The sequence below is a fragment of the Eschrichtius robustus genome, chromosome 12 (genome assembly GCF_028021215.1).
Source record: "Eschrichtius robustus isolate mEscRob2 chromosome 12, mEscRob2.pri, whole genome shotgun sequence".
NCBI lineage: Eukaryota > Metazoa > Chordata > Mammalia > Artiodactyla > Eschrichtiidae > Eschrichtius > Eschrichtius robustus.
The window spans coordinates 31,282,899-31,302,450 of record NC_090835.1 but is presented as its reverse complement, the minus strand read 5'-3'; the positions used below and the strand labels follow the sequence as shown (position 1 = coordinate 31,302,450).

Below are 19,552 nucleotides of genomic sequence, written 5' to 3'. Positions count from 1 at the left end.
TCCCTGTTTTCTATTTATACTCTCCCTTTCCAACACATGTGAAACTGTAAATAACTTGAGGAGGGGGCAGTGCCTTAATGATCTTGCTTAGTCTCTCCAGCCTCAGTTTCTTCATCTGTGAAGTGGGGATAGTAAGAGGATGCTAGGACTGCTGTGAGGATTAACTGAGCTCAGACACACGGGGCGTTCTGAACAGAGCTCAGCACACAGATCTCACTGTTTTTGTTGTAGTTTATTACCTCTGTATTTTCTAGAGCACTAGTAACTTTTTAGGCACTGGTACTTTTTAGGTGTTGAATGGAAAAAGGAAAATTATTTATTTAAAAGTTTGTCTCACTGTCAACTGTGACTGCTAACAAATAGCAAAAAACCCAGTAACGTCTCAAAGAACACTCCCACTGCCCTGTCACCCCTGCTTGTTTTACCCTTTTACCCTGGAGGGACACGCTGTGACAACCAGGCTCTGAGATACAGCACAGGGTCTCCTTACCAGGCCTACCTGGCAGCAGAGCTGGCTGTTGGTGTTCAGAGGTGGCAGAAGAGGTGGAAGAGGCAAGTGGGCAGGCCACGGGCTCAGCTGCGGGCCTGGCAGAGGAGCTCCCGGAGGCCAGGCCTGAAGGGAGGAGGCCCCTGGCCAATGCCCATTTCAGCTCCTCACATCCCAGCTTTTGTTCATCGCCGAAGGAATCCCAACGTCAGTTCACACACACTTGACCTCTGGCAGCGGGGTGAAAAAATAAAATCGCCCTCTGCGTTGTTCTTTTTCCTGCCACTTCCTCTGACAAGTGACCACGCTAATTGACGTTTGTGGGGGTAGGGGACAGCTGACATCTTTCAGAACGCTGCTTCCTGAGAAATGCGTTTATATTCTATGTGGCCCAGCTGTCTTCCTTTCCCCTAAGAGGAGTGCAGTCAGGCTGTGGGTACATATCCTGGGCTTGGATGCAGTCTGCTCTATGAATGAGGCATAGAATGAGTTTCTGCAGTGTCAGAAAGACTCTTAAGATGTTGGGAACATTAATGAGCATTTATGAAGAGTCTTCTGCGTGCCAAGCACTGTGCTGTGTATTAAGGTAAAAAGATGAATGAAATAGGGAGCTTATATCCCGGTAGAGGTGGCAGACCTCTAAACCAAAGAAGAAGTAAGGTATTGAAAGTGCCAGTCTGGAAGGATTGGGACTTTGGGATTAGTAGATGTAAACTATTATATATAGGATGGATAAACAACAAGGTCCTACTGTATAGCACAGGGAACTATATTCAATATCTTGTGATAAACCATAATGGAAAAGAATATGAAAAAGAGTATATATGTGTATGACTGAGTCACTTTGCTGTACAGCAGAAATTAACACAACATTGTAAATCAACTATACCTAAATAAAATTTTAAAAAAATGAAAGAACGTGCCAGTCTGCCCTGGAGCAGGGAGGGCAAAGTGGGCGTGGCTCAACCCAGGTCCTCCTGGGGGAACTAGGAAAGGCTTAACAGAGCCTTTCAGAGAACTTGTTCTAAATCAGCACTCCCCAGGCCTTTTTTTTTTAAATACATCTTTATTGGAGTATAATTGCTTCACAGTGCTGTGTTAGTTTCTCTTGTCCCCAGGCCTTATTAACTGATATATATATATATATATTTTTTTCATTATTTATTTATTTATTGGTTGTGGCAGGCAGGCTCCTTAGTTGTGGCTTGCCAGCTCCTTAGTTGCGGCATACGAACTCTTAGTTGTGTCATGCATTTGGGATCTAGTTTCCTGACCAGGGATCAAACCTGGGCCCCCTGCATTGGGAGTGTGGGGTCTTATCCACTGCGCCACCAGGGAAATCCCTCCCCAGGCCTTTTTTAACTCGCAGACTCTTTTCATAGTAATAATGAATTGTGAAAACCTCCTCTGGAAGTGATTTTAAATTTAAAAAATATTTTATTCAGATTAGCACATTTTTGAAAATTATATTAATGTTTGGGATCAGAATTATACTGGTTTCTGAAATCTTACAGACAGTAAGAATTGTGATAAGGTGAATAACAACTTAAGGCACCGATAAAGAGCTTCTTCAGACAATTTGCAGAATAACCATTTTTGTGATGATTCGCACTTCCTGTGTTTCTCACTGATTTCTCACTAAGTCATATTTTGCCATTGGCATTCCTTAAGCCTGCCTTTAGTCATGGTCCATTATGGGTGTAAATGAAAACATATACGACTAAGAACAAAATAATTTTAAAAGCTATGTAATGGTCAAAACCATGGTAAACCAACTAAACGATGCACACCCTCATCTGATCTCTGTGGTGCCTCCCATACTTCTTGCATGCTGCACACTTGGAGGCTCTTTGCCTGTTTTGAGTTAAAGGGAGAAAATATTTAAATAATTATTTATTGACAGATTTTTTTTTTTAAAGTAGAAATAGAAACAGAAGCCTTATAGCCTTTAACACATAAATTCTGAAACGCTTAACAGAGCCCCTAACTGTTCATCTTGTTCCAAACTCTTACTAATCCACCATAAGGATCTCAGTTTAAAAAACTAAAGAGTGAGCAGCTATGTTCTCTGAGGTCAGGATGCATTTGCAGGCTGCAGGAGGTCATTAGTTTATTCAGCTGATACTGCTGTGAGTATGCCCCTGTATTCCTGGCACTATCCTAGGCACTTGGGATGTAGGTCTAAGCAAGATAGACTTGGTCCCTGCCTTCATTTGTTCATTCATCCCACAAGGATTTACTGTGGAGGATTCTGGTGTGGAGTAAAAGATGGAAAAGGGGGACTTCCCTGGTGGCACAGTGGTTGGGAATCCGCCTGCCAGTGCAGGGGATATGGGTTCGAGCCCTCGTCCAGGAAGATTCCACATGCCCTGGAGCAACTAAGCCCGTGTGCCACAACTACTGAGCCTGTGCTCTAGAGCCCGCAAGCCACAACTACTGAGCCCACGTGCCACAACTACTGAAACCCGTGTGCCTGGAGCCCACGCTCCGCAACAAGAAAAGCCACTGCCATGAGAAGCCCGTGCACCGCAACGAAGAGTAGCCCCTGCTCGCCACAACTAGAGAAAACCCGTGCACAGCAACGGAGACCCAACGCAGCAAAAATAAATAAATTAAATAAATTTAAAAAAAAAAAGATGGAAAAGGGAGACTAGAGCCAATTGTGGGGCCCCTTGGATGCCAGGCTAAGGGATCTGAACAGCAGTGAGGGGGCTTGAGCATATATGTGGCAGAAAGTGGTATTTTAGGAAGCTTAGTTTGCTGGTGGTGTTCGAGGTTCAGTAAAAAGGGTGAGGGAAGGGGAGAAGAGAGTCCAGGGTGATAACGAAGCAGTGCAGTTAGAAAGGCCACATCTCAGGTCAGTGGCAGAAGGGAGGGAAGGTAGAAAGAGGAGGAGGAACACATCAGAGGGAAAGTCTGCTAGGTAGGGGCCGGGAGGGAAAAAGAGGCACTAGAAATGATTAGAAAAATAGTACAAGGTAAGCAAGGGGTACCTGGTCTTCCCAGGAAGATCGTGAGTCTAAGTTTGGTTTTAGACAATACTTGTCATGATAACAGCTAACATTGTTTAAGCACTTATTATATACCCTGCCCTGTGCTAAGTGCTTTACATTACTTATTTGATAAGTTTTGACAAATGTAAATGTAACCACTGTGTAACGTTTTCATCACTCCAAATATTTCCTTGGTCCTCTTTGCAGTCAGTACTTTCCCTCTGATCCCTGGCAACTACTGATCTGCTTTCTGTTACTATTGTTTCACCTTTTCTAGAATGTCATATATAAATGGAATCTTGTAGGATATAGTCTTTTGTGTCTGGCTTCTTTCACTTAGCATAAAGCCTTGAGCTTCCTCCATGCTGTTGCATGTTTCTTTTTATTGCTGAGTAGTATTCTGCTGTATGAATGTACCACAGTTTGTTATCCATTCACCAGCTGGAAGACTTTTGGGCTGTTTCCAGGTTGGGGCTGATTATGAATAGAGCTGCTGTGAACATGCAAGTCTTTGTGTAGACATACTTTCATTTCTCCTGGGTAAATATCTAGGAATGGAATTGCTTAGTCATATGCTAAGTGAATATTTAACTTTATAAGAAGTTGCCAGACTTTTCTAGATTCTCATTTGATTCTCATAACCACTCTGAATTGAGTTTGTTATTATTCCCATTTTTCAGTTGGAAGAAAGTAAAGTGCAAAGAGGGTACGTAACTTGCTCCAGGCCATAGGACTGGGGGCAGCAGAACGAAGGTTTGTATGATGCTAGTGGACTTTGAATGAAAGAGATACCAGTCGGGAGCCATAGCCAACCTGATCTGTTATTACGGCCACACCAGTACGATGGCTCCACAAAGCCTAGGCCTAGCCAAGGACAAGTTAGCGGTCCTTCCCTGAGCCGCAGAACCAGACACTGAGTTGGGTGACTATTTTCTCAGTTCTTCCATTCTGGCTGCTAGGAGTGGAGTTAATTCATTACATATAGTGGAGGCCTTAGGGCAGTGCTGTCCAATGGAAGTATAACGCAAACCATGTGTGTAAATTAAAATTTTCTAGTAGCCCACATTAAAAACGTATAGAGAAACAGGTGGAATTAATGTAAATAATATAGCCTGCTTAACCCACTATATCCGAAATACTGTCATTGATTATATGTAATCAATATAAAAATTATTAATGCATTTTACATTCTCTTTGTCATATGAAGCTTTTGAAATCTGGTGTGTATTTTCCAGGATTAGCCTCATTTCAGGTGCTCAATAGCCACACTTGGCTACTATACTGGACAGCACAGATGTAGACATTAAAAATAATATCCAGAGGCATAGTTACTAAAATGGAAAAAATTCATGTTATATTAAGTGGGAAAAAAGCAAGTTATAACACTATGCTTAGTATGCTTACATTTTCATAAATATCTGTTTATATCTGCAAATAAGTAGTCTATAATGGTACTGTAGCCACTGGACTACTTAAATTTGATAAAATTTAAAATTCAGTTCCTAAGTCACACAGGCCACGTGTGCATAGTGGCTGCCATATTGGACCTCACAGCCTTAGGTCATTATTTTCTTCAAACCGCTGACCTGATTGGGGAAGGCTGAGCTAGAGAGTAGAAGCTTTCGGTCTGCATCCAGCGGGGCTTTGTGACCATTGAGGTCCAGAGCCGCCATGGTTTTTAACAGTAAAGCACAGGAAAGAGGTTCACTTATTGTGCAGCTGTTGTTAGAGTTTAATAGGAGCATAGTGTAGAAACAGAACGGCCTAGTCAAAGACCCTGTTCTCTTTTGGTGCAACTGCCATTCAGATTGCTGAGTACTCTGTAAATCTGTGTCCACTTTAGGCATGTTTATATAAAAATGCTTCTTTCTGCTTCTTCAAAACCTGCCTAGTGTTCATAGTGGGGCTTGTTTAAAATAGTTTTCTTATTTGTACACAGTCTCTGTGCAGTGCCCAGCTAACATCCAGCCCAGATGTACGTAGGCAACAGTCTGTGTACATGTAGTAGGAGGTTAGGTTGCAAAGTGCAGGGCACTGAAGTCAGGAGACTGGGCTGGGAGGTGCTGTGCGAGCCCCACAGCCGTATTAACTCAGATCACCCAGGCCTGGCTTCTCCTGACTTTGCCTCCACTCTCTCCCAGCCTCTTCCTGACTTGATGGACTGGTTCTGCCTGTTCAGCCAACCTCAGTTCCTCAGAATGAGAGGGTAGATGGTGAGATAGCGTTCTGCCCAAGGCCATAGAACTGTCAGTCAGGCCTGGGGTGGAGTCTGTTCTCAGCACTTACTAGCTAAGTGTCCTTGTTCAGGGCATCTACCCTCTCTGAGCCTTGGGATTCTTATAAAAGAGGAATAGTGATATCTACCTCCACGCACTGCTGGGAGATGGAATAAGCTGAGGAACAGAAGGCGTGGAGTAAGTGCTCCATAAACAGCAATTATAACCTTTCAGCTCTGAAGAGATAAATGGCAGCATGGTGTGAATGGTCACGTATGTGGTTAGTTATGAACTGGAACTCGTGTCTCAGGAAAGAGCACAGTGACATTTTTAGGCCAGGTAGAATAGATTTATGTGTAGTCAGCTCTCCATTATCCTTAGAGATGGTGGCCAGTTCTACTATAAATTATTGAAACCAGTAGGGACTGCCCTAGCTTGACTTCAACTTATAGTTTCAAGCTTTTTTCCCACCAAATGTTTTAGCACCCCTGATACAAGTAGAAGAGTTCATTTATTTTATTTTATTTTATTTTTAGACAGTGAAATAGAGAGAAAGTCTTATTTATTTATTTATTTATTTATTTATTTATTTATTTATTTATTTATTTATTTATTTATTTATGGCTGTGTTGGGTCTTCGTTTCTGTGCGAGGGCTTTCTCTAGTTGTGGCAAGTGGGGGCCCCTCTTCATCGCGGTGAGCGGGCCTCTCACTATCGCGGCCTCTCTTGTTGCGGAGCACAGGCTCCAGACGCGCAGGCTCAGTAATTGTGGCTCACGGGCCCAGTTGCTCCGCGGCATGTGGGATCTTCCCAGACCAGGGCTTGAACCCGTGTCCCCTGCATTGGCAGGCAGATTCTCAACCACTGCGCCACCAGGGAAGCCCCCGAGTTCGTTTATTTGACTTTCATCTTCTGTTTTTCCAGTCTTCCCAGCACAGTAAAAGTGCTGATGAGTTGTAAAATGACCAAAAGATCCCTTGCCAAAGGAAAAAAGATGCTAGCTTGCATTTATCATTGATAACATACTGTGCTCTTATCTAAGCTCAGATAATTTCAATCCTTATCACTCAGGATTCCTTATTTTATTTTATTTATTTATTTATTTATGGCTGTGTTGGGTCTTTGTTGCTGTGCGCAGGCTTTTCTAGTTGCGGCTAGTGGGGGCTACTCTTCATTGCGGTGCACGGGCTTCTCATCGCGGTGGCTTCTCTTGTTGCGGAGCATGGGCTCTAGGCGCGCAGCTTCAGTAGTTGTGGCGCACAGGCTTAGTTGTTCTGCGGCATGTGGAGGCTTAGTTGTTCTGCGGCATGTGGGATCTTCCCAGACCAGGGCTCGAAGCCGTGTCCCCTGCATTGGCAGGTGGATTCTTAATCACTGCGCCCCTAGGGAAGTCCGGGGATTCCTTATTTTAAAGTAGCATGTTTGTTTTTTTTAAATTTTTTAAATTTATATATTTATTTATTTTTGGCTGCATTGGGTATTCGTTGTTGCGTGCGGGCTTTCTCTAGTTGCGGTGAGCGGGGGCTACTCTTTGTTGCAGTGCACCGGCTTCTCATTGTGGTGGCTTTTCTTTGCTGCGGAGCACAGGCTCTAGGTGTGCAGGCTTCAGTAGTTGCAGCACGTGGGCTCAGTAGTTGTGGCTCATGGGCTCTAGAGCACAGGCTCAGTCGTTGTGGCACAGGGGCTTAGTTGCTCTGCGACATGTGGGATCTTCCCAGACCAGGGCTCGAACCCGTGCCCCCTGCATTGGCAGGCGGATTCTTAACCACTGCGCCACCAGGGAAGTCCTAAAGTAGCATGTTTTAACTACATGTGTGACAAACCAAGGAACTTCTTAAAAAATTGTTTTTCCTGATTGCGACTGTAATATATGCTCATTGAGGATAAAGTGAAAAATAGAAAACAATAGCTAAGAGAATTTAAATCGCATATAATTTCACCTCTGGAGACAACTATTAACATTTGGTGTAGTTCCCTCTTCCTATCAATGTTATCACAGAATTTTTAATCCTTTTTTAACAGTTAACATTATAATATACACCTTTTCCCATGTATTGAAAAATCATTTTAATACATCCTTTTTTTTTTTAAGTTGTTTTTTGATGTGGACCATTTGTTTTTTTTTAAGATTTATTTATTTATTTGGCTGCGCCGGGTCTTAGTTGTGGCAGGCTGGCTCCTTAGTTGTGGCAGTGCAAACCCCCAGCCGCAGCATGCATGTGGGATACAGCTGCCTGACCCGGGATCAAACCCGGGCCCCCTGCATTGGGAGCGTGGAGTCTCATCCACTGCGCCACCGGGGAAGTGCCTTTAAAGTCTTTATTGAATTTGTTACAATATTGCTTCTGTTTGGTTTTTTGGCCTTGAGCCGCGAGGCATGTGGGATCTTAGCTCCCCAGTCAGGACTCTAACCCTCATCCCCTGCGCTGGAAGGTGAGGTCTTAACCATTGGACCTCCAGGGAGGTCCCAATACATCCTTTCCAAGGCTTGTATATTCTTCCACTATGTAGATAAACCATAAATAGCTTGTCCAATCCTCTTGTTGCTGATATCCAAGTTATCTTAGGGGGGGAGGCTTTTTAATTAGCCCCCTTTAAAACTGGGCGTAGAAGCTGGGACGATAGAGGCTGGAAGGATGGTGCTCCTCGTTAGCAATCAGAGACTGACAACATTGTTTCCCATGTTCAGAGAAAACGGCTGCTGCTTCTTTTTCGTTGGTGCTCTTGGTGCTGCTGCTGTCTCGTGTGTGCTGATTCACCTGCAGACACCTTGCCTTCACTATTTTCTTAGCAGAAAAGAAAACTAAGTTACAAAGCTAGCCTTTTTGCTGGAAGTTCTAAGTACACGACCCTGCCTAATACTCGCCACAACCCTGTTGGAAAGGTATGGTTTTGCAGATGAGTAAACCGAGGCTCAGAGGAATTAGGTCACAAAACTAGTAAATGGCAGAGAGCCGTTGCCCTTTCCCTGGAGCCTTGTGGTTGTGACGCGGGGAAGGGGCGCACATCGTAGCCGATCTCTACATAGTGGCCAGCCCCTGCTGCGGGCTCCAAAAGGACTCTGGGTGGCCTGTCTCCGGGCAGCAGCAAACGGGGGTAGATAGAGAATTAGCCCAAGGAAGAGGAGCACTTCAGTCCTGGCAGGTACTTAGGCTGGTACCAGCTCAGGGCGTGAGGGATGAGGAGTTGGCCGCCTTAGATACCAGAACCCACATAAAAATCATGATTGCCAGCCAGATCAGAGTTTGTGTGTTTGTCTTTTCTAGCCAGTTAAATATGTCGTGTGTGGTTCTCTGAGACTATGTTCAGTGTGTCTGTTTCTGCCCTTTCAGGGCATGGGCCCAAGACATGTGAGGATTACTGAACAAGCGAAGGTTGTGTTTCATTTTTAATTACTATTTAATTGAGCCTCAGATTTTCCAGGGTTTATTTTCTTTGCTTTGACGTAAGATGGAATTCATGGGTTCCCATCTTAGCAAATTATGTAATTGCGTTGGCATCATTTAGGGGTCTCTGTACTATAGAATGCTACAGAAACTGCTGTTTAAAATGCCGCATCCATTCCGTAGTCGTGTCTCAGGTCAGAGGATTTTGGAGTGCCGCTTTCTCCTGGCTGGAACATTGGCTGTCTTTGAAGTCAGCGTGGAGGCCAGCTCCCCTGGCAGGGCAGGAGTCCGTCGCGAAGAGGAGAGCGTGGACTTCAAAAGGCCTGGAGAAGGAGGCATGCGCAATACAGCCGCTGAATCTCACTGCGCGGATCAGAGCATGTTTGTGATGTGTTCCTTGCCCCTTCTGTGAACGCAGAGTGGAAACTAGAGAATTTGTTTTGCATAAAGTTAAAGCACAGGGTTCTGTGATTCAGTCAGTTAGGTTTTAAATGAAATTTATTTCACTTGGTTGAAAAGGAGATACACTTGGCTTCACTCAAAACTTAACCTGAGTTGCCAAAACTCAGGTTAAGATAGTGGTGATTCTTCAGATGCCTTTTAAAACCCTTAACGCTTTCATTCATTTGGGGGCAGGTTTTGTACATTATTGACTTGCACAGCAATTAAAATAAAGCAAAGGCATGTTCCATCCCTGAAAATCTGCGGATGAAACAACGATAAGTAATGAATATTCAGCAGAGCAAGGAGTAATCATTAATTCTAAGTGGAATATTAAGGATGGTAAGCAGCCAGGCAGGTGGCCAGTGGGCTGAGCAGAAGTCCTGCAACCATCAGAATTTCCTCAGAAAGCTTGCTGTCCAGCAGGGTGGTGCCACCCACTGCCCAGAGGCCGCAGCTGTTGTGCCATGTGATACCGCGGGTTTGAATACTGATTTTATAAAACCTGAGGGCGTGGGAGACCCGTGGGGATTTTCTGGAGAGTGCTGTTAGACTTTAGCTGCATATAGGTGCACATGAAGATAGCAACATGCTGCCTCCTTCCCGAAGGTGCAGGTGGTCAGTTAACAAATACCCATCACCGAGCATTCGCTGCACTTCTGCCCGTTGGCTTGACCTTGTGCTGGGTGCTATTTGGAATATGAAGAAACGTGTGTTCTAGCCCTTGATGAACTTAGTTCAGTTGGAGAGGAAACCCAGTCCCCCACCCCACCCCGCAAACATAGGCAGACATGGGACAAAGATAGCCGTAACATGGTTGAAAAGCTGACCTTCCCAGGTTTTGATTAGGTAGAAAAGCAAAGGGAGAGGAGTAAGTAAGGGGTGTTGAGGATACGCAGGGTCTGACTGGGTAGAGGAGGGATTAAGCAGAAAGAAAGGGTTAGGACAGTTCAGGCAGGCGATGGAAGAGCATGGAAGCTAGGCTGAGGAGTTTGGGTTTTATCCCGTGGCCAGTGGGAGCCCTAGAAGGTTCCTGTGCGGGGAAGTAGCATAGTGTTGGGTGTCTAGCAAGGTCACTTGTGCTCAGCCTTCTCTGCGGGCCTCCCTATGAAGGGAAAGTGCCGGGAGGACGCGGGTCTGGCAGTGAACTGGGAGTGGTGTAGCTCGTGGGCGCTGGAGACGCACAGATCTGGCCTCCTATCCCAGAGCCACTGCTCTCCAGTCAAGGCGTTTATGCTTTCAGAGACTCAGTGCCCCTGGCTGCAAATGAGAGTTATTGTTCTTCCTTGTTCACCTGAAGGGGACGTTGGCGGATCTTGTGAGTGGGGCCACCACCGTAGGACCATTCGGGAAACCCTAGAGGCCTCAGGTTAGGTAACTCCTACAGCCAAGAAGAAAGGAGAGTGCCTGCGAAGAGGCCAGGAGGGCTGAGGGTAGGCGGAGAGGATGCTGTGAGTTGTGGTGGGTGCTTGGTTCACTGGTTTCCTTCCTCTCAGGCCAGGGTGTTTCTTTTTGTAGTGTGAAGCTGCTTCCTATTTAAGAGGTTTTAGAACCGTGATTCTCGCCTCTGGCCGCACATTAGAATCACCTGGGAACTTTTAAGACCTACTAATGCCTGTGCCTCAGCCCAGACAAGTTAAATCAGAATCTCTGGCAGGTAGGGTCAAAGCATGGGGTTTTTTTGGTTTTTGTTTTTTTAAGTTCTCTGGGTGATTCTAGAATGTAGGAGGGTTGAGACCTTCTGCTTTAGAGGTAGAGATGTGGAAACGCTGACAGGTAAGATACCTCCAGACAGCTGCCCCGTCTCTCCGTACTCTGAGTCTCAGTAAGTCTGATAGCTGTGCCAAAAGGGAAGAGAGAAGAATGCCGTGGGTTAGGTGGGTTTGGAGGTTGGCTTAAGTTTTGGCTTTAGCTTCTTTTACACATTTCTTTCCAAGTGGTCTGGGTGTGTGCCCTCACTAAAGTAATTTGGGGCCAGAAAGATTCAAAATAAGTTTTCCTCCCTAGTTTTTCTAAAATCTCATCACACTGAGGCATCTTTGAATGCCTGCCAGCTACAGTGCAGTGAAATCTTAAGTATCTTTTCGGAAACTCGGGAGATACAAAATGTCAGTGAGGATGCTTACTGGGGAAATGGCCTGCATTGGAAGCATTAATCAACAGTTGTGGAAATGACAGCCCCTACCCCTGCACCCTCAGGATGAGTCCACCTGAGTTCCCCAGACTGGTGAGGACCCCCATCTTTCAGGGCTGCAGAAAGAGCCAGGCTCAGGGCATCCCCAGGTCCCTGGGGGTTGCCAGCCATGTCTGGCAGGTTGGAGGGTCCTAGGAATCAGTGACTGGGGTTCCGGTTCCCAGTCAGCTGCTTCCTAGCTGTGCAACCTTGGACAGCTCACTTAATTTTGCTGAGATCTACCCTCCAGGCAGCTGTGAGGATTGGATGAGAAGTGTTAAGGGGCCTAGGAAAGTTCCTGGCACAAGATCAGTGCTTATTTTACGTTAATTCTCTCTTCTCTTCCTTTACTTAAGTCAGAAATCACATGGTCCCAATGCCTTTCCACTTTGAAGAACTTCGGTACCAACCACCCTGACTTGCCGAAATGCCCACCCTGCCCCGCCAAAATAAGGGTGTGGTGTCATGAAGAGGAGCGGGAAGAAGGCCCTTTGGGCACGTGGCAGCAGATGGCAGGGATGGGCAGCCGGCATAGGTCTGTGTGACGCAGAGCCGCCCTACAGGGCTCTTAGCTCTCCCTTCTGTGCCTGGTGGTTTATTGTCTCTTACATAGACTGCAGGTTCTGTTCCACATCAGAGAGGGTGGCAGAGATGGGAATGATTCACCGGAGGATTCTGGGCTGGTGACTCCAACTCTGGAGGTGGAAGCCTGACTTCAAATGTCGTGTTTCTACTGGTCTCCAGGGCACTCCTCTCTCTGCTTTAATCAGAGCTTCAGCCTGGTTGCAAGCAGTAGAACAGCTGTGCTATGTTCAGTTGACAAATCGGAGGTCTGAGGTGAAAGTATTTCCTTTTGGTCAGGCTGGGTGGTGGTATCAAGCAAAGGAAAAACATTAAAATGTTTTGTAGTTAGGGATGAACTTGCTCCGTTCAAGTGGAGTGAAAGTATTTCTGAGCAAAATCACTGTGCCTATTTCCCATTGTCTTTCTGTATCTGCAACCACACTGGCAGATGGGACCTGAGGGCAACACTGGAGCCTTAACGTCTCTTAACGTGTCTTTACGGAAGAAACACAGTGGGGTTTTTGAGGCCACCGGTAATTAAGCGAGCCCTCTAGGTGGGCGTGCGCATACTCTCAATGGTGTGGTGTGTGGCGTACCAGTAGGCTGCAGCTGGGGGCAGATGATGACAGAAGTAACCCCTCCACCACCCTGCATCCCCAGCCTCCATAGACTGGAATGACCTGTTTTACTCGATGCACCTGGACCTGGGTTTCTCAGCCTCAGCACTGTTGAGGTTTAGGGCCAGGTAGTCCTTCCTTGTAAGGCTGTCCTGTGCATCGTAGGTGTTTATCAGCATCTCTGACCTCTAGCTATCAGATGCCCATAGCACTCCCTCATGCTGTGACAACCAAAGATGTCTCCAGACATTGCCAGGTCTCCTCTGGGGCAGAACCACCCTCTTTGGAGAAACACTGATATAAACATAAAGAGTGTCTCGGCAGAAACATTAATTAGGATGTCAGTTTGGGATATCATAGTCTGACATCAGGACCCAGGCACCGTCTTGTAGTTACTGCTTCCCTTTTGCCAAATGCTTTTCCCCGACATTATTGTGTGCCGTATTATAGCCAAGTTAAAAAAAACCCAAAAAAACCCCAAGCCCCTAAACTGTGCATATACAGAGGGAAGGAATGGAGTCAGACTGTACCTTTCTTGTTTAGAATTATACCCCCAGCATGAACAAAGCACAGGGATTGAAACATGATAGGTGCTTAATTGATGTTTACAACTGGCCGCAACATCTTTGTAAAACACAGGTCTAAGCTTTCAACCCAAAGTATATAAAGCAGGACAGCCGTGTTAGCACCTACCGAGTGCTCAACGTTGAACTGGAATTTTTAAAATTAATATTATTCCTCTTATAAATCATAGTGAAGCAATGGATGCTTGAAGTGATTTTTGAGAAATAACAGTTCCTCCCTGACTTAGACATCAACTTGTCTGTGTGTAGTTGTTTGGAAGTACTCAATTATATGTGCTGATTTTAGCTCTACTATGAGAATGTAAAAGCCCAGACAATTTGCCAGGAGGACAACCCGGAGAAAAGAAGAAAATGTCAAAGCTAATGGACTGATCCCCAAATACAAGAATGTCAGATATTTTTAGTGTTTTATCTTTGTGTATTCAGAAATAATTGCATTGGCATATTGCTTAAGAGATTTGCCGTAGTACCCAAGTTAATTTTGAAATATTTATTTTATAACCCCACATGAAACCAGCTAAGCAGGGTGCCAGGTACATAGTTGATTCACTCGTAAATTGAGTGGATGTTGTTGAATGTACCATTCTTAACATAGTCCAGAGCAGGAGAAATTCCTGCGTATGTGGATTTTATCAACCTTTGCAAACTAAACAGAATGGAAATGAATGGTAGTGAAAATAAGATCTATTTTAAAATTCAGTTACCAAGTTAACAATGCTTATTTGGCTTTATTTTCTAAATAACCTATTTAAATCAGAATTAATTCAGTAGAAAGGATTTGTTGAGTACTGTGTTGATAAGCACTTGTTGACTAGTGACTATGAGTAATACCTGAATCATACCATCCAAAGATGTTAAAAGAATTCTGAGCATTTGAGGAAAAAAAGTTAATGTTTTTTTATATGATTTCATCTGTACCTTCATCATAACTCCCTGTGTGTATAAGCAGAAGGCTGAACTAGGTCTCTGTTTCCTTCTTATTTGATTAGTAAGAATTACCTGGGGAGGCTCTTAAAACTTCTAATTCCCGGTTTCTATCCTAGGGACTCTGATTCAGCAAGTCTGGTGCAAGGCCTGGGAACGTGTATTTTTAACACCCTGTCTTCTCTTCCCTCCCCAGGAGCAGGAAGATTTCAATGATCAGGCAGCTTTGGGGGTCATTAGATTTGGTTTCTTTGGAAAATGCCATCACTGCATATCTATTCTACCTTTTTACTTGTTTTCTTAACCATGGCCTTTTCTAGTTGACTATGCATATAAAATGCAAACTTTGAGTGGTAAAAATCATGGATCTTAGTCTTCTGACTCTACCATACTAGTTTTGAATGCCTAAGGTTAAAATTTTTAATTTGAGATAATTGTAGATTCTCATACAGTTATAAAAAACATCGCAGAGAGATCCCATATATTCATTATCCAGTTTTTTCATTGGTAGTATTCTTGCAAAACTTGGTACAATATCACGACCAAGACATTAACATTGATGTAGTCAAGATACATAATCAAGAACATTTCCATTGGTTCAGACATCCCTCACGTCTTAGTCCATTCAGGCTGCTATAACAAAATGCCATAAACCAAGTGGCCTATACACAACAGAAATTTATTTCTCATAGTTCTAGAGGCTGGAAGTCCAAGACTAAGGTGGCAGCATGCTTGCCTTCTGCTGATGGTCCTCCTCCGGGTTCATAGCTAGTGGCACCGTCTCAAACTATCCTCACGTGGTGGAAGAGGCAAGGGCCCCTCTGAAGACTCTTTTATAAGGGCACTAATCCCATTCATGAGGGCTTCACTCTCATGACCTAGGTACCTCCCAAAGGTCCTACCTCCTAATACCATCATCTTTGGGGGTTAGTATTTCAACACATGAATTTTGGGGGGACAGAGACCTTCAAACCATAGCACTTCATTTGCCCTTCTATAGCCACACTTGTTTCCCTTCCACACACACCCTCCTACCCCAGCCTTAACTCTTGGCAACCACTAGGCTGTTCTCCATATCTATAATTCTGTCATTTCATGAATGTTGTAGAAATGGAGACATGTAGTTTATAATCTTTTGGTATTGGCTTTTTCACTCAGCACAATTCTCTGGAGATTCATCCAATTTGTTGCATGTATCAATAGTTTATTCCTTTTTGTTGCTGAGTCATATTCCCTGGTATGGATGTAGCAAAGTTTAACCATTTACCTGCTTAAGGACATCTGGCTTGTTTCTACTTTTGGGCTGTTACCAATAAAGCTACTGTGAACTTTCATATGTGAGTTATTGTATGGACATAAGTTTTTGTTTCTCTGGAATAAATGTCCAGGACTGCAGTTGCTGGTTCATATGATAGTTGCATGTTTTAATTTTTTAAGAAACTGTCAAACTGTGTTCTGGAGTGTCTGTACCATTTAAAATTCCCACCATTAATTTATGAGTGATCCGGTTTGTCTGTTATCCTAGCCAGCATTTGGTGTTATCATTATTTTTTGTTTCAGCCATTCTCATAGGGATATAGTAATATCTCATTGTGGTCCTAATTTACATTTGCCTGATGACTAGTAATGTTGAATATCTTTTCCTGTGCTTGTATGCCATCTGTATATCCTCTTGAATAGCAGAATATTGTTGGATGGAGTACTGTTGTTGGATAGAGTGTTCTATAAATGCTGATTAATCTGTTGGTTGATGGTAATGAAGTAAAATTCATATTCTATGGCAAGACAAGAAAAATTCGAACATAAAATTTTTCTCAGCCCATTTAGGCTTCCTCCCTCCCTTTTAGTATGTATTGTGTGGCTGCATTAACTAGACCTCCTTAGGAGATAACATTCCTTCTTAATCTCGCAAAGGGTCACCATGACCCACGACTTGCTTTGTACGTGCAGATCTGGATTGTGTAAACTGTTGATATGTCATTTGATGTATAACCGTTTGTCTTAAAAACTTACATAACTGTGCTTTGACCTCTAACAGGCGGAACAGTCCTCAGAGCTTTCTGAAAGACTGTCTCCTGGGTTATAGCCCCCAGGTTGGCTCGAATAAAAGTTTTCATTTCTTTCTTAGATTAATCGGTTATTAATTATTAATTAATATTCAGTAAGATTATTAATCTTATTAATTTTTCATCAATAATGGTATTGTTGAATTCGTCTATATCCTTACTGGTTTTCTCTTTAGTTGTTCTATCAATTGCTGAGAGAGGGGTGTTGAAGTCTCCAACTGTAATCATGGATTCATCTATTTCTTCTTCCAGTTCTATCAGTTTTTGCTTCACATATTTTGCAGCTCTGGTATTTGGTACACACACATTTAAGATTGTTATGTCTTGCTGCGAGATTACCCTTGTATCTTTATGTCCCTCTCTGTTTCTAGTAGTCTTTGCTCTGAAGTCTACTTTACCTGATGCTTTCACTTAATGTTTTTGATCCTCTGATTTGGGTGCTTTTTTTGTTCTGTTTTGTTTCTTATTAAAAATTGGTTTTTATTAAAACATAGTTGATTTACAATGTTGTATTAATTTCAGATGTACAGCAGGGTGATTCAGATATGTATTCTTTTTTAGATTCTTTTCCATTATAGGTTATTACAAGATATTGAGTATAGTTCCCTGTGCTGTACAGTAGGTCCTTGTTAGTTATCTATTTTATATATAGTAATGTGTATATTTTAATCCCAAACTCCTAATTTATCCCTCCCCCCCCGGCCCCCACTTTCCCCTTTGGTAACCATAAGTTTATTTTTTATATCTATGAGTCTATTTCTGTTTTGTAAATAAGTTCATTTGTATAATTTTTTTTTTTTAGATTCCACATATAAGTGACATCTTATGATATTTGTTTCTCTCTGTCTGACTTACTTCACTTGGTATGATAATCTCTAGGTCCATCCATATAGCTGCATGATTTGGGTGTTTTGTAATTGAGGCTCTTTTCCCCTTCTTTTTTAGGAGTATATCATTCGGGTACAAAGAGGAATTTCTGTAGAAAATAGCTGGCAGGTAAGCTTTTTTTTTTTTTTTCATTAGAAAAATGTTTAAACAAAATTCTGACTTGGGGCGTCTAAAAATCTGGAAAAACTATATTAATCATATGTCTTTTAGATATAAACGTTTAGCTCTAACACATGTATTATAAAAGGCTTTTATGTTCCCAGTTGTTTGGTTTAATTTGTGTATGATGTTACTACAGAGAGTAGTAATTTGTTCTCCAGCTGGACACAGAGTAAGTGGGGTAGGCAAATTACTTGTTTTGTTCCTAGTAATTCAAACCTCCTGCCCTGAAGCCATGGTTTGGGTGAGGCAGGTTAATGTTCAGTCCACCAGGTAGAAGGCTGAGACACTGCCCTGGACATTGTGCATTTCATGGACTCCCAAGTCCAGTCATGGACAATTTCTAGTGCTAGTTCCCGCACTGACCATAGGTAAGGATCTGCTTACAGCCCCAGGGCCTGCTTTCCTCACAGGTGGCCTCAGAGAGGCAGAACTTAACTATATAGATCTAGAGGTGCTTCCCATCCCAGTTGACTTGCAGAGGGTGGCTGAATTCAGTACAGGGACCATTTCTTTCCTGTTTTAGTAATTACAATGACCCTCCTGTCTTCCAAAAATCTTACCTGGTCCTTCATAGCCCAGGTTGAACCTTACCTCTCACCTTAAGCAGTCTTTGACCTCAGTGACCCATACTTGGTCTTTTCTTTGCCTGAAAATTCAAACTGCTTTTTGTTGGAATAATTATAATATTTAACATCAGTTGAGCATTTATTGTTAGGCACATTAATTCACTTAGCCCTTTAAAGCCAGTTCTGTGTGATAGTATTAGCCCCATTTTACATTCAAAAGGTAAGTAACTGGTCCAAGGTCACGCTTATATCCCTGCCAGAACAGGGTTGGAATTTGCACATTCTCTGTGGTTAACTATTGTACTACCTTTTGCTCCTTTGCACTTATCAGGGATGGCCTCATGTTTAACTTTCTAATGTACATATGTCAAACAGGCCCAAGGGCAATGTCCTACCAGAAAAATCAACCCTTGATGTTGTCTTCTAGATCCAGTGCTTTAGAGTCCTGGGGGATACTTAACAAAAATGTAGATACTTAACCTCCTTAAATTCCTGAATTCCTAGGTGATCTCCAGGTAATTCTTATGCACACTAATATTTTTTTTTTTTTTTTTTTTTTACTTATGGCTGTGTTGGGTCTTCATCTCTATGCAAGGGCCCCCTCCAATTGCGGCAAGCGGGGGCCACCCTCCACCGCGGTGCGCGGGCCCCTCACCACCGCGGCCCCCCCCCGTTGCGGAGCACAGGCTCCAGACGCGCAGGCCCAGTCGCCGTGGCTCACGGGCCCAGCCGCTCTGCGGCACGCGGGATCCTCCCGGACCAGGGCCCGAACCCACGTTCCCTGCACTGGCAGGCAGACCCCCAACCACTGCGCCACCAGGGAAGCCCTGCACACTAATATTTGAGAATCATCAATAAAGATTGAAAAAGCTTTTTGAAAGCAAAATAACTTCCTTCCCCAGAGACTGAAGAGCTAGTGGAATTTGGCTATGGCCTAACCAGTGGCATCAACATAACTAAGAAAGAATGCATACACAGTGGATGTGGACTGTTGGCCAAGAGGGGAAACAGGGGGAATCAGAGAGCGGTGTGACCTCTCTGCCTGCAGATGCATCCAGTCTCTAGACTGGTTGGATCTCAAATGGGGGAAGTTTTATCCAGGGCAAGGATGAAATGGTCTCCAGACTGTCCACATGCTTTAACTTTAATTTCATATTCACTAAAACTTTTTTTTTTTTTTTTTGTAAATCATTAATTCATCTTTCTAGGTGCCTGGTTAATAAAAAAAAAAAAACAAAACTTAAAGGGCTATTCACCCTGGAAACAAATACATCATCATTCTTTCTTACTTGTTGGCATCTTGCGAGTTTGGCTAGCATTAACCAGTTTCCCACGGCCCAGCCAACTCTGGGGCACTGCTCGGTCTGTTTTCTGGGGCTGCTGAGTTAAGCAAGTTAAGCAGCAGGTATATAAGCCCTGCTACCCTTAATGCAAGTGCCTTGGCTCTAAAATGCCAATAAATATTAAATAGGGAAATGAAAATTG

The 19,552-nt window shown here is 43.6% G+C and overlaps 1 protein-coding gene across 9 annotated transcripts in view; it reads left to right on the top strand.

The window, feature by feature from the left end:
• PXK (PX domain containing serine/threonine kinase like) overlaps positions 1-19,552 on the top strand; it is a 74,345-nt gene that overhangs the window by 7,464 nt on the left and 47,329 nt on the right. For 8 of the 9 annotated variants that reach the window (XM_068559524.1, XM_068559523.1, XM_068559519.1 and 5 more), the window contains exon 2: positions 17,397-17,447. The exons of the other annotated variant lie outside the window; for it this stretch is intronic. In XM_068559524.1, coding sequence (XP_068415625.1) covers positions 17,397-17,447 — 51 coding nt within the window. The remainder of the gene's footprint in view (positions 1-17,396; positions 17,448-19,552) is intronic. 9 annotated transcript variants of the gene reach the window in all.